Source organism: Notolepis coatsorum (genome assembly GCF_963971535.1).
Source record: "Notolepis coatsorum genome assembly, chromosome: 7".
Classification (NCBI taxonomy): Eukaryota; Metazoa; Chordata; class Actinopteri; order Aulopiformes; family Paralepididae; genus Notolepis; species Notolepis coatsorum.
In genome coordinates this window covers 5961750-5977518 of record NC_140171.1, presented here as the reverse complement: position 1 = coordinate 5977518, position 15769 = coordinate 5961750, and the positions used below count along the sequence as shown (strand labels likewise).

The window sequence follows — 15769 nt, the reverse complement described above, 5'->3', positions numbered from 1 at the left end:
GCAGAGATGTAGCAGAGATGTAGGAGAGATGTAGCAGAGATGTAGCAGAGATGAGCAGAGATGTAGCAGAGATGTAACAGAGATGTAGCAGAGATGTAGCAGAGATGTAGGAGAGATGTAGGAGAGATGTAGCAGAGATGTAGCAGAGATGTAGCAGAGATGAGCAGAGATGTAGCAGAGATGTAACAGAGATGTAGCAGAGATGTAGCAGAGATGTAGCAGAGATGTAACAGAGATGAGCAGAGATGTAGCAGAGATGTAGCAGAGATGTAGCAGAGATGTAGCAGAGATGAGCAGAGATGTAGCAGAGATGAGCAGAGATGTAGCAGAGATGTAGCAGAGATGTAGCAGAGATGAGCAGAGATGTAGCAGAGATGAGCAGAGATGAGCAGAGATGTAGCAGAGATGTAGCAGAGATGTAGCAGAGATGAGCAGAGATGAGCAGAGATGTAGCAGAGATGTAGCAGAGATGTAGCAGAGATGTAGCAGAGATGGAGCAGAGATGTAGCAGAGATGTAGCAGAGATGTAGCAGAGATGAGCAGAGATGTAGCAGAGATGTAGCAGAGATGGAGCAGAGATGGAGCAGAGATGAGCAGAGATGAGCAGAGATGTAGCAGAGATGAGCAGAGATGAGCAGCAGAGATGAGCAGAGATGAGCAGAGATGTAGCAGAGATGTAGCAGAGATGAGCAGAGATGTAGCAGAGATGTAGCAGAGATGAGCAGAGATGTAGCAGAGATGAGCAGCAGAGATGAGCAGAGATGTATCAGAGATGTAGCAGAGATGTAGCAGAGATGAGCAGCAGAGATGTAGGAGCAGATATGTAGGATAGCAGCGTGGTAGAGTGGGCTGAGGAGGGAGGGAGCTAGCATGTTAGCTAGCAGCATGTTAGCTAGCAGCATGTTGGCTAGCAGCATGTTAGCTAGCAGCATGTTGGCTAGCAGCGTGACAGAGTGGGCTGATGAGGGAGGGAGCTAGCATGTTAGCTAGCAGCATGTTGGTTAGCAGCATGTTGGCTAGCAGCATGTTGGCTAGCAGCATGTTGGCTAGCAGCGTGACAGAGTGGGCTGAGGAGGGAGGGAGCTAGCATGTTAGCTAGCAGCATGTTGGCTAGCAGCATGTTGGCTAGCAGCGTGGCAGAGTGGGCTGATGAGGGAGGGAGCTAGCATGTTAGCTAGCAGCATGTTAGCTAGCAGCATGTTGGCTAGCAGCGTGACAGAGTGGGCTGAGGGGGGAGGGAGCTAGCATGTTGGCTAGCAGCATGTTAGCTAGCAGCATGTTAGCTAGCAGCATGTTAGCTAGCAGCATGTTGGCTAGCAGCATGTTGGCTATCAGCATGTTAGCTAGCAGCGTGGCAGAGTGGGCTGAGGAGTGAGGGAGGTAGCATGTTAGCTAGCAGCATGTTGGCTAGCAGCATGTTAGCTAGCAGCATGTTGGCTAGCAGCGTGACAGAGTTCTCAACCTCCCGAGGCTGCAGATGCTCCATAATATGACTCATGAACTCCTGGGAACATTTGCTTTCACTTGCACCCAAGCGTGTACATAGTTACACACGCTCACTTAATGCGTACTACATGCATGAACTAATACACACACACACACACACACACACACACACACACACACACACACACACACACACACACACACACACATCTATGTGGACTAAAAGTGGAGTTTCTGGTACTTGTGACAAATCAAAACACAGCTGAGAGAAATACCACTGTACATGCACATACACAAACATGCGCACGCACACACACACACACACACACACTAAACACTGGCTAAAGCCCACAGACAAGGGAGAGGAGGGAGAGAGAAGCCCCCCCCCCCTCCCCCATGGTGTTAAATCACAGAGACAGTTTGCTAGGAAGCAGCTGCTAATGGTAGTTTTACAGGAGAGGAGATGGTGGGGGGGGGGGGGGGGGGCAGGAGAGGAGAAGGAGGAGGGGGGGCAGGAGAGGAGAAGGCGATGGTGGGGGGGCAGGAGAGGAGAAGGCGATGGTGGGGGGGGGGGGCAGGAGAGGAGAAGGAGGGGGTGGGGGGGGGGGGGCAGGAGAGGAGGTGGGGGGGGGGACCTTGCGACCTCCGCCTGCTGTTCCTCATCTCCTGTGTGACCATGACTAAACCAAATGCCAAGTAGCTGTGTGTGTGTGTGTGTGTGTGTGTGTGTGTGTCTCTAAACACCACAGGGTGCCTGGCTGCATCTATATTAAAGGCAGCCCAAGAGTGCTTCCGCATTGGCGTTTTGCGCTCTGATTGGCCGAGCGTGCGCATGCGCCGCAACGCGCTCCTCTAGCCAGGAATCGAAACTCCGTTTAAGCTCCAGAGAGCGAGGCTGAAAATCCACAGTTCTTGCCCCACTGATGGGAGCCGAATCCCGGATCCGAGTTTTCTGATGAATACCCCCAAAATATGGAGGTCCCGAACGCAATTAAGTATTGATTACGCCGTAACGAATCATTAAAAAAGAATACACCGTTAACTGGAGTATGTTGTTTCTTTACATATATGTTGGATTAGAGAATTGGTTTGTCATGACAATCCAATAAAAAATTGCGATTTACACAGTAACTACATGCATCATTGTTTACAATGAACGGTGGGGCTGGGCTGGGGCGCGCGGTGCTCCCACTTAGGTGGCGGCGGTTGACCGATGGCGATGCCAAGGACGAGCGCGCGTCCGTGGGGTAAGACGGCCGGTGAGAGAGCGCGGCGCGGAGCCAATGGCAGTGACATGATGGGAATAATCGGACGCGTTAAACAGCAATCAATTAATTTAATATAACAGTCCGGTTCTGTGTTTGTTTGTGTCTGTAGATTGTTGGTGAACAACTAACTTTAGGTTAGTTTAACGCGTCCGTGTCGATTAGCCCCACCGTTCATTGTAAACAATGATGCATGTAGTTACTGTGTAAATCGCGATTTTTTATTGGATTGTCATGACAAACCAATTCTCTAATCCAACATATATGTAAAGAAACAACATACTCCAGTTAACGGTGTATATTTTTTTAATGATTCGTTACGGCGTAATCAATACTTAATTGCGTTCGGGACCTCCATATTTTGGGGGTATTCATCAGAAAACTCGGATCCGGGATTCGGCTCCCATCAGTGGGGCAAGAACTGTGGATTTTCAGCCTCGCTCTCTGGAGCTTAGATTCCTGGCTAGAGGAGTGCGTCGCGCCTCATGCGCGCGCTCGGCCAATCAGAGCGCAAGACGCCAATGCGGAAGCACTCTTGGGCTGCCTTTAATATAGATGCTGCCTGGCTTACCTCATACCTCATTTTTGCATTTTAAAAAGTTTGCATTTTATACTTAATTTTGTACTTTAGTTTGTATTGTATATTGTGCGTTTGGACTTTATTCCTTTTACATTTTTACAGTATGAAGTACAATCTCAGGAGGCTCATACAGCCTATATATTATATGTGACAAATAAAACAAAACTTGAACTTGAACTTCCCTTTAATTTCTACTATCACACCAACCATCTCCACAAAAAAGCAACGGATCTAACCCTAAAACTAAAATAATAATCACCCCATCCCGTCATGCACTTCAGACAGGTGGGAGCCGGGAGTTGGGGGGGGGGGGGGGGGGGGGTCAAATTCTGATATTTTCACAGAATCATAAAGTAACAAATGATATGATGATTGCCAACTGTAATATATATTAATACTCACATTATAACAGTGGCGAGTTACACTACTCGTTTACGGGGGGCTAACTCTCTCCTGCCTGTGATGTCACAGTGATTATGTCACAGGATCCTAGGTTTGGATGGGGCTGGACCACAGACCGTTACCAGGACAACTGATGACACTCTGATGTCCCTATAAGAGGGGACACACACACACACACACTCACCGTGAAAACGTCGTCATCGCCCAATTCAGCCTCGTTCTGGAGTGTCGAAGAGGAGGTGGTAGAGCCTGCAGAACCAAAGGTCAAAGGTCAGACGATCAAAACCACCAGAATGGGGCGGTCTGTCTGAGAGAAGAGCGGAGTATCAGAAATACATGCCTCACTGTAGCTTCACTGCCTCTCTGACTGTAGCCTCACTGCCTCTCTGACTGTAGCCTCACTGCCTCTCTGACTGTAGCTCACTGCCTCTCTGACTGTAGCTCACTGCCTCTCTGACTGTAGCCTCACTGCCTCTCTGACTGTAGCCTCACTGCCTCTCTGACTGTAGCCTCACTGCCTCTCTGACTGTAGCCTCACTGCCTCTCTGACTGTAGCCTCTCTGCCTCTCTGACTGTAGCTCACTGCCTCTCTGACTGTAACTCACTGCCTCTCTGACTGTAGCCTCGCTGCCTCTCTGACTGTAGCCTCACTACCTCTCTGACTGTAGCCTCACTGCCTCTCTGACTGTAGCCTCACTGCCTCTCTGACTGTAGCCTCTCTGCCTCTCTGACTGTAGCCTCACTGCCTCTCTGACTGTAGCTCACTGCCTCTCTGACTGTAGCCTCTCTGACTGTAGCCTCTCTGCCTCTCTGACTGTAACTCACTGCCTCTCTGACTGTAGCCTCACTGCCTCTCTGACTGTAGCCTCACTGCCTCTCTGACTGTAGCTCACTGCCTCTGACTGTAGCCTCACTGCCTCTCTGACTGTAGTCTCACTGCCTCTCTGACTGTAGCCTCACTGCCTCTCTGACTGTAGCCTCACTGCCTCTCTGACTGTAGCCTCTCTGACTGTAGCCTCACTGCCTCTCTGACTGTAGCCTCACTGCCTCTGACTGTAGCCTCACTGCCTCTCTGACTGTAGCCTCACTGCCTCTCTGACTGTAGCCTCTCTGCCTCTCTGACTGTAGCTCACTGCCTCTCTGACTGTAGCCTCACTGCCTCTCTGACTGTAGCCTCACTGCCTCTCTGACTGTAGCCTCACTGCCTCTCTGACTGTAGCCTCACTGCCTCTCTGACTGTAGCCTCACTGCCTCTCTGACTGTAGCCTCACTGCCTCTCTGACTGTAGCCTCACTGCCTCTCTGACTGTAGCTCTCTGCCTCTCTGACTGTAGCCTCACTGCCTCTCTGACTGTAGCTCACTGCCTCTCTGACTGTAGCTCACTGCCTCTCTGACTGTAGCCTCACTGCCTCTCTGACTGTAGCCTCTGACTGTAGCCTCACTGTCTCTCTGACTGTAGCCTCACTGCCTCTCTGACTGTAGCCTCGCTGCCTCTCTGACTGTAGCTCACTGCCTCTCTGACTGTAGCCTCACTGCCTCTCTGACTGTAGCCTCACTACCTCTCTGACTGTAGCCTCACTACCTCTCTGACTGTAGCCTCACTGCCTCTCTGACTGTAGCCTCACTGCCTCTCTGACTGTAGCCTCACTGCCTCTCTGACTGTAGCTCACTGCCTCTCTGACTGTAGCCTCACTGCCTCTCTGACTGTAGCCTCACTGCCTCTCTGACTGTAGCCTCACTACCTCTCTGACTGTAGCCTCACTGCCTCTCTGACTGTAGCCTCACTGCCTCTCTGACTGTAGCCTCACTGCCTCTCTGACTGTAGCCTCACTGCCTCTCTGACTGTAGCCTCTCTGACTGTAGCCTCACTGCCTCTCTGACTGTAGCTCACTGCCTCTCTGACTGTAGCCTCACTGCCTCTCTGACTGTAGCCTCACTGCCTCTCTGACTGTAGCTCACTGCCTCTCTGACTGTAGCCTCACTGCCTCTCTGACTGTAGCCTCACTGCCTCTCTGACTGTAGCTCACTGCCTCTCTGACTGTAGCCTCTCAGACTGTAGCCTCACTGCCTCTCTGACTGTAGCCTCACTGCCTCTCTGACTGTAGCCTCTCTGCCTCTCTGACTGTAGCCTCACTGCCTCTCTGACTGTAGCCTCTCTGCCTCTCTGACTGTAGCTCTCTGCCTCTCTGACTGTAGCCTCTCTGACTGTAGCCTCTCTGACTGTAGCCTCTCTGACTGTAGCCTCACTGCCTCTCTGACTGTAGCCTCTCTGCCTCTCTGACTGTAGCTCACTGCCTCTCTGACTGTAGCCTCTCTGACTGTAGCTCACTGCCTCTCTGACTGTAGCCTCTCTGCCTCACTGACTGTAGCCTCACTGCCTCACTGAGCACAGAGTAACAGTACACATTCTTGCATATCTTCCTGGATCTACATTTTACTGTATATTTTGGCTGTATATTTTAGAATGTATTTACATATTTAGAATGTATATCTTGGACTGTATTCTTATTTTAGATTTTTTTTGCCTAAATGTTTATTGTGGTGCTGAATTTCCCTTGGGATCAATAACGTACTTCTATTCTATATGCTGTTATATTCTGTTGTGCGAGGATTAAAACCTGTGTTTGCGTGTCGTGATGTGGCTTAAAATGTTCTTGTTGATGGGCCGCGCACGCTAACCGGGTCACTCAGGTCGGCTAACGGCTAACCTCCCAAACGGCTAACCTCCCAAACGGCTAACCTCCCAAACGGCTAACCTCCCAAACGGCTAACCTCCCAAACGGCTAAGCTCCCAAATGGCTAAGCTCCCAAATGGCTAAGCTCCCAAACGGCTAAGCTCCCAAAAACGGCTAACCTCTCAAACAGCTAAACTCCCAAACGGCTAACCTCTCAAACGGCTAAACTCCCAAACGGCTAACCTCTCAAACGGCTAACCTCTCAAACGCTAACCTCCCAAACGGCTAACCTCTCAAACAGCTAAACTCCCAAACGGCTAACCTCTCAAACGGCTAAACTCCCAAACGGCTAACCTCTCAAACGGCTAACCTCTAAAACGCTAACCTCCCAAACGGCTAAGCTCCCAAACGGCTAACCTCCTAAACGGCTAAACTCCCAAACGGCTAAGCTCCCAAACGGCTAACCTCCTAAACGGCTAAACTCCCAAATGGCTAAACTCCCAAACGGCTAACCTCTCAAACGGCTAACCTCCCAAACGGCTAACCTCTCAAATGGCTAACCTCTCAAACGGCTAAGCTCCCAAACGGCTAACCTCCCAAACGGCTAAGCTCCCAACCGGCTAAGCTCCCAAACGGCTAACCTCCCAAACGGCTAGCCTCCCAAACGGCTAACCTCCCAAACGGCTAACCTCCCAAACGGCTAAACTCCCAAACGACTAACCTCTCAAACGGCTAAACTCCCAAACGGCTAACCTCTCAAACGGCTAACCTCTCAAACGGCTAAACTCCCAAACGGCTAAACTCCCAAACGGCTAACCTTCCAAGCGGCTAACCTTAAAAAAACTAGAAACGCCAAGGAAATCATTCAAATAAGCTTTGTTTTTATTTGATACAAAAAATTATCAAACCAAGATGAATTTCCCTATTGGGATTGAAGTGCAAACCTAACTTTCACCAATCTTCACTTAAAACAAATAAAAGGTGCCTCTTGCTCATCAAACAAGAATGAATTTCCCTATTGGGATTAATAAAGTGCAACTTTCACCAAACATAATTTTTTGTCAAATAAAAGGTGACTATTAAAAATATATATATATATATATATATATATATATATATATATATATTTTTTTTTAAATCGATTTTCATTTAAAAAAAATCTTCCTAAATCATTCATTCGAATTAATCGATAAAATGTATGAATCGCCCAGCCCTATTATTATTATAACATTTCTTTTGACCAGCGCAAGGACCTTGAAGCGGATTGGGATTCGGCGTGGACGAGCCGCTGTGGACCCTGGAACCCGCCCCTACCTTCAATCAGGTCCTCCATGGCCTTCCTCACGCCGCGGTCGAAGGCCCGGGCGTCGGCTGGACTCTGGAAGGTCAGGCCACACCTCTTATTGTCCACCTTCCAGTGGTGAAAGGTGGGCGTGGCCTTGGTGTAGACCAGGTCCTTCTTCAGGAAACACTCCAGAATCACCTGAGAGAAGAACACAAGGTTCACGGGATGACCCGAGACCCCCCCCCCCCATGCATATCCGGTGGGCGTTCCTGGTGGCTCACCACGCTAAGGCATGTAATCGTGTAATCACTGCGCCGTGGGTTAGAATCCCACATGAGACACCTTCTTTCTCCCCCCTTGATTTGCTGGCACTCAAGTTCTGGAGTATATAAGGTGTGTGTAGGTTGTGGAGTGTGTAACTTCTGGAGTGTGTAAGTTGTGGAGTGTGTAACTTCTGGAGTGTGTAGGTTGTGGAGTGTGTAACTTCTGGAGTGTGTAAGTTGTGGAGTGTGTAACTTCTGGAGTGTGTAGGTTGTGGAGTGTGTAACTTCTGGAGTGTGTAAGTTGTGGAGTGTGTAACTTCTGGAGTGTGTAACTTCTGGAGTGTGTAAGTTGTGGAGTGTGTAAGTTCTGGAGTGTGTAAGTTGTGGAGTGTGTAAGTTGTAGAGTGTGTAAATTGTGGAGTGTGTCACTTCTGGAGTGTGTAACTTGTGGAGTGTGTAAGTTGTGGAGTGTGTAACTTCTGGATTGTGTAGATTGTGGAGTCCAGTTTATTATATTATTATGTAATGAGGTGAGTTGGGTTGGATCGGTGTGGGGGGGTGAATTATGTTTTGTTATGTTATGTATATTGTTTCGTATGTTTGTTATTGTTGTTTTTATTTTTAATTATGTTTGTTTGTATTTATTGTTTTGTGTGGACCCCAGGAAGAGTAGCCGACGCTGTTGCCATGTGTAACAGCTAATGGGGATCCAAATAACAGCTAATGGGGATCCAAATAACAGCTAATGGGGATCCGAATAACAACTAATGGGGATCCAAATAACAGCTAATGGGGATCCGAATAACAGCTAATGGGGATCCGAATAACAGCTAATGGGGATCCAAATAACAGCTAATGGGGATCCAAATAACAGCTAATGGGGATCCAAATAACAGCAACAGCTAATGGGGATCCAAATAACAGCGAATGGGGATCCAAATAACAGCAACAGCTAATGGGGATCCAAATAACAGCTAATGGGGATCCAAATAAACCACGTGTGACATGTCAGAAATCAACGCAGAGCAGCTTGAACTTCTGCCTTTCATGAATCTCCCAAGTGACGTAAAACTACGAGGTAATGACTATTTCTGGGCCTCGGTCGTCTCCGGCGTGATTTACATCCATGTGTTTTGATTTACATCCATGTGTTTTGTGATTTACATCCATGTGTTTGATTTACATCCATGTGTTTTGTGATTTACATCCATGTGTTTTGTGATTTACATCCATGTGTTTGATTTACATCCATGTGTTTTGTCCTAAAGGTGTAGTTTCTGAACAAACGGCATCTAATCCCAGAGTTGTTTCCCCAGTAAGAGGGGTGTAAAGTACTTGAGTAATTGTACTTTGTTACAATACTTAAGTACTGTTTTTGGGGATTTGTACTTTACTCCAGTATTATTAGGTTTGTATACTTTTACTCAATTGCATTTCAGAGAAAAAAAACACACTTTTTACTCCTTATATTAAAATGCAGACCTACAAAGTACACATCTCGCAGGTCCAACAATTTTAATTAGTATATTTGTTTCTCTGGCCGAACTAACGTTAACGTTATTAATCCTGCGGCCGCACTTTATTTAAAAACAGCCAATCAAATCCCCATCAATGGAAAATGAACCCGCCCATACCCATGCTGATTGGTCCTTGTGCAAGACTAGAAAGCAGGATGTTTGATTAAACACCTGCTATCAGAAGAATAGACAGTCAGAAAAAAAGTTTTTACTTTAACTTTTTAGTACTTAAGTACTTTTAAAAGTAGAAACTTTTTGACTTTTACTCAAGTGTGTTGTTAGCCAGACACTCTGGCTTTTACTTGAGTACGATTTTGAGACGGTACCCCATACTTTCACTTCAGTATAATTTCTGGGTACTTTTTACACCCCTGTCCGCCGGTCACCTGGCCGGTCCTGGAGGTCCTCTCACCTGCTTGTCCTTGAGGCGCTCCCCGTGGATGAGGAAGGCCCAGCGGCCCAGCAGCTCGGGTGGCACCGTGGACACCTTGCAGACGCCCACCCTGCTCAGGCAGCCTCCGTCCTGGGCCAGCCAGCCTCCACTCGAGTCGTCCCGGGTCATGACCACCGCTTTGACGCGCACAATGTAGCTGTCGCTGGAGGGGGAGGGGGGAGAGAGAAGGGGAGTTATAGTGCGTCAGGAGGAGGCGCACGTGGAGAGCGAGCTCACTTTAGTTAGTGGCCGCTCTGTCTCGTCTGCAAACGTGCGACTGGAGCCCTCTGGGAAATGCCCTGTTGGAAGTAGGGATGCACCGATCCTATCGCATGCACTTATCTGTGTTTCACCACACATATGAGTGCATGCTTACCAACTGTTCACCTGTTTTATTGCAACACTACTATCACCAACATCCAGGAAGGGAGATCCCCCCTTGAATGGCCCTTCTAAAGTTTCTCTCCTCCACATTGCCTGGGGTGCCTATGGTGTTTTTGTTTTGTTCTTGACTTATTGTGATGTTTCTTCTTGACTTGTTTAAAGAAGACGTGTCCGGCCCATTAACGTGTGATGTCGGGCCTTACAAATACATTTGATTTGATTTGATCCGCTATTGATATCGCCCCCGATATGAATAAAATAGCCGGATCGGGTATATAAAAAATAGAAATAAAATATATATAGATTTGTTTTTTTATATATAATAATTTAATATAATAATAAATAAAATAATAAATAACAATTCAGTACCATTTTGTTGTTTCACTAAGTTAGGAAAGTAATGTTTTAAGTCAAGCCTGCTGTTGCCTTGCACAAAATAATGATCCCAGTCTCTTCCACACAGTGAGGCATACAGTTTATTAATTGAACAACGGGGTATCGGATCGGTACTTCGGTATTGGCCGATACCCAAAGCCCAGGTATCGGTAACGGGACTGAAAAAGTCAGATGGGTGCATCCCTAGTTGGAAGAAGCCAGTTTGAATCGAGTGGGAGGAAGTGTAGCTCAGTCGTGAGTCTATAACATATGGATCGGGCATATTTTGACGGGCTTCAATGTAACCGGCAGAACCGTTCGTCTTGCCCGACAAGGACAAATGTAACCCGAAACCCTTGGCCATCCCACAGCCCAGGATAAAATGTTAGAAAGGGTGCTCGATACCGCCGTCTAGTGTGATGCGGCCGGCATTGCACCTAGGCATTCTCAATGCGATTCCCAATGTTAACCCCGAGTCAGTGGGCCTGTAATGAATAGAAATATCGAATAAAAGAAATAACGATCAAATAACGAATATACTCGTTGTTGGCAGTGAATGAGTTAAGATGACCATTATGAGTCATTCACCACCCCCACCCCACCCCCACACCTCATTCTGTCATCTTCCAGCCCATGTAAGAGTGACAACGTCTATGTTACCTAGGGATGGGTACCTTTCACATTTGAACCGATACCGGTACCGGTACCTGTGAATCGATACCGGTACCCAACGGTACCCTTTTTCGGTACTTTAGTCTCAAGAAATTTTATTTACCTACCTCAGTCGTAAAAAAAGAAAAATCCAAACTTCAAATAACTACAATTTCGACAGTTTTCGGCTTGTCATTGCTCCGACTGCTTTGTTGTTGAATCAAGTCAAATCCTAGGTAAGCATATATTGTGCGTGCTGGGCGATAAAACGACAACGATAACTATCGCGATAAATTATTAACCTCGAAATAAACATGAAACGTGGTCGCAAAGTTTCGATATATCGATTTTCCAAGCTTGGCTCCGTTCAGCCTCGGCTCAGCTCACTCACTAACAACAACCAGCGTTACGTGATGACGTGCATACGCACAACAGCTAACAACCAATCAGTGAAGGAGATGGCCGAGACCCGGAAGGAGGTAGGACTCACTCAACAACAAGGCTTGCTAGGCTAATTAGCTTGCACGGCGTTGTTTTATATATTTACGTGCCGAGTATGTGTTTTTTTTTTTATTCTGAGGCCACGTTTATGGTAGTGTGGGATATACAGTGGACGCCGTTTCAATATATTGTGGTGGAAGAGAGTATTTTAGTGTCATATTTAGCACATTGTCATGGAATACACGCTTAGAACCAACAGGCTGGCTAGGATAACTAGCTTGCACGGCACTGTTTTATATATGTACGTGCCGAGTATGTGTGTGTTTTGAATTCTGAGGCCACGTTTATGGTAGTGTGGGATATACAGTGGACGTCGTTTCAATATATTGTGGCGGAAGAGAGTATTTTAGTGTCATATTTATTGTCATGAGATACTCCGCTTGTCGGCTAACGTGCGCAGACTGATGACGACATCAACTCGACTTGAGACATTCGCAGCAGCATAAGAAGTTAATTAAACTTGACGGACATTATATCGACGATAATTATCGATATCAAATTATATGAAAATAATTTTATAATTTTATCGCGATAACGTTTTTGGTCATATCGCCCAGCCCTATGTGAACGTTGACATGAAGAAAAAAAAAGTAAAAAAAGTAAAAAAAAGAAAATAATAAAAAAACTTTTTTTTATTTTTTTTTTATTTTTTTTTTGGTTTCTCACTTGATTCGATACTCGGTAGTACCGACGTGTTTCGGTTCGGTACCTCAAAAGTACCGAATTCGGTACCCATCTCCCTAATGTTACCGTCACCTTACATACAACAAGGCACTTCTAATGTGTCTTTCCACATATCACCTCCTCCTAGTCACACGAACACACAGTCCCCGCATGAAAATATGTTATCGCGTGAGAAGATTTTCTTTAGGGCCGGCCGATTTTTATCCAGTTTCAATTACAATTACGATTGTGTCTTCCCCGCGATCATGAAAACAAGATAATCGAGATAAAAACAAGTATCTCCGTAAGCCGTGTTCAGTAGAAAGCTATCGTGCTAATTGTAGTGCAGCGCCACACCTCCTAGACATGTCGGGGAGCCCTGATCGGGGGGGGGGGGCCCTGATCGGGGGGGGGGGGGCCCTCCCAGATGTACGTGCGCTGCGGTGGAATCTTTCAAACGTTCTGTAAAAGTGAAGGAAACCAGCGGCTCAACATCTGGAGCAGCATCTGGCTCGGCAGCATGAGACACACGGCAGACGGAGAGAACAGAGAGAGCTGCCTGGAGGCCTGCCGGTCCTTTGGTCTGGTCTCCCTGTCATTCCTCTGACTCCAGCCCGGCCCGGCGGCCTACGTGTTTTCACTAACGACCTCCATAAAGCACAGAGATCCACTTTAAAGCAACCCCCCCCCCCCCCCACAGAACCCGGCGGCTCTCTCCAGATCCTACAGAATTCCTGAGAGTAGAGTCAGCGTTTTCCCCCTCGTGGAAGGATTTATTATTGTGGCCCGCTGCGATATCGGACTGCGATATATATTAATAGAACTTCCTGGGTCACGTCTACTATGCGGTCGTTTCTGGTTGCGACTTGTCCGTGTCTGATCCACAAGCGTGTAGGTAGGTAGGTGCCATTGTATCTCCGTTTGACGACATATGAAGGTTTTGAACCGATGATGAGACAGTGACTGTAAAGTAAAGTAGTCATCTGGCTTCTGTGGAAGACTGTGTGAGCGATTGGTGCACCTCCGTTAACACTCCCACGCAACTGACCAATCGGAGACAACACTCCCACGCAACTGACCAATCGGAGATAACACTCCCACGCAACTGACCAATCGGAGACAACACTCCCACGCAACTGACCAATCGGAGACAACACTCCCACGCAACTGACCAATCAGACACACAGGCTGGGTACCGATGGGGATTCACCAATACCAAGCAGCCAATCAGACACACAGGCTGGGCACCGATAGAGTCCACTAGCAGGGGTGCGTTGGTGATTTCAAAGCTGGTTGCACTGTGTTTTAATGACGCCGCGTGCACGCGCTTGCGCATAAATGTTCCCTCGCGTTTGCACAGACTAAAGACGATGCCTAATTGCCTCTAGGAATAGAATGTAACACATTTCATTCACAAGTTTTGTGTGAATGTATCTGAGAACGTATTTGAACACACCTGACGACCTGAGCTATTGTTATGCAAAGTAGCCAGTAGGGCTGCAACGATTAGTCGACATAGTCGACGTCGTCGATTATAAAAAATCGTCGACGAGGAATTGTTGCGTCGATTAGTCATTAAAAAAATTTAATAAAAAATATTATTATTATTATTATTTTTTGTGCACTACCTATCTTTGTGAAAGTGGCTTCTCAGCTCTGGTCCAGCTGAAGACTTCTTAGCTTAACATAACAGACCGACAGTAAGTTTGGGGGAACTAATGGGATAACTGGGGATGTTGTTTGGTCCTGACAAGAGTCTCAAAGCAACTCTGAGGTCATGCTCAATGTCCAATCTGTTCCTCTGCTCTGTCTTCAGCTGGACCAGAGCTGAGAAGCCACTTTCACAAAGATAGGGGTAGTGCAAAAAAAATTAAAATTAAAAATATTATATTTAAAAAGAAAAAATGTATATAATTGTTTTTCGATTAGTCGACTAATCGAAAAAATTATCGACAGATTAGTCGACTACCAAAATAGTCATTAGTTGCAGCCCTAGTAGCCAGGTGGGTACTTGGCGAGTTGGCGCATCCGTAGAGTGCAGCGCATTCCTGCGCATTCCGGATGTGCGCGCGCGCGTGCTTCTGCTTACAGAGCCGGCTGCTCGGCGTGCGAACCCCGTCCCATGAGCAAGGCAACCCTGTCCACTAGCCTAGCTGTTGGGCCAAAAACACCTCTCCCAGAGTTGTAAGCTAGGCTAGTGGTCCGTATCCGCTTCCATTAATTTGTGCTAAGCTAAGCTAGCTTGCAACTGGATAGCTTTCTACTGAACGCACAGAGAGAGGAAACTGGTATGTATGGAGAAGACGGTAAGAGCGTTCCCGACATGGGCGTGTTCCTTTAACAATCACAATAGTATTGGACCAAGTATCATGACATCATTGTATCGGAAGCTCTCTGACAATTCCCGTACTGACCCAACAGCCAACACACACACAGACACACAGACACACAGAGACACACACACACACACACAAATGACTCAGTCAGAGCCTGCCTGGAACACAAATGAGCATCATTGTAGTTTCAAGTCTCAAACATCCAAACCCCATGGCTTAACGCCCCCCCCCCCCCAATTTTCTTTTATAAAACACAGAGGATGATGGGAGAGGAATCGAGGAGGGTGTTCGAGAGCGCGGTGTTATAAACAAAAGGATAAAACAACAACAACAACAACAATAACAACACAGGCTTGCCTTTTGTAATCAGACATCTCTCGCACATCCCGTATCCCCCCCCCCCCCTCCCGGCACCCCCGGCGGTCTCCGCTGGCGACCGGTTGCCGCGGTGTGTCGCAACGACGCCACGTTCCCGCGCGACACCGACCGCGGCCGGAGGGAGCCGTCCAGATGCCTGCCTCTGCCGCGTCCCTCTGCTCGCGCTCAGAGCACCTCCGCTGTCTAACAGATGGTGCTCGTGTGTGTGTGTGTGAGTGTGTGCAAGAGAGAGAGGAGGGAGGGAGAAAGAGAACGAGTGTGTGTGCATGTGTGTGCAAGAGAGAGAGAGAGGGAGGGAGAAAGACGGAGAACGAGTGTGTGTGCGTGTGTGTGTGCAAGAGAGAGAGAGAGGAGGGAGGGAGAAAGAAATAAATAGAGAGAATGAGTATGTGTGCGTGCAAGAGAGAGAAAAAGAGAGAACGAGTATATGTGTGTGTGTGTGTGTGCAAGAGAGAGAGGGAGGGAGAAAGAAAGACAGAGAACGAGTATGTGTGTGTGTGTGTCTGTGTGTGTGTATGTGTGTGTGTGCAAGAGAGAGAGAGAGAGGAGGGAGGGAGGGAGAAAGAGAGAACGAGTATGTGTGTGTCTGTGTGTATGTGTGTGTGTGCAAGAGAG

General features: G+C 47.5%; 1 protein-coding gene across 1 annotated transcript in view; it reads right to left on the bottom strand.

Annotated features, from left to right (window-relative positions):
• Positions 1-15769, bottom strand: part of spred2a (sprouty related EVH1 domain containing 2a) — a 52839-nt gene that overhangs the window by 11298 nt on the left and 25772 nt on the right. The window contains exons 2-4 of the mRNA XM_084319356.1: positions 9846-10029; positions 7683-7851; positions 3878-3942 (exon numbers count right to left, since the gene is read on the bottom strand). Coding sequence (XP_084175482.1) covers positions 3878-3942; positions 7683-7851; positions 9846-10029 — 418 coding nt within the window. The remainder of the gene's footprint in view (positions 1-3877; positions 3943-7682; positions 7852-9845; positions 10030-15769) is intronic.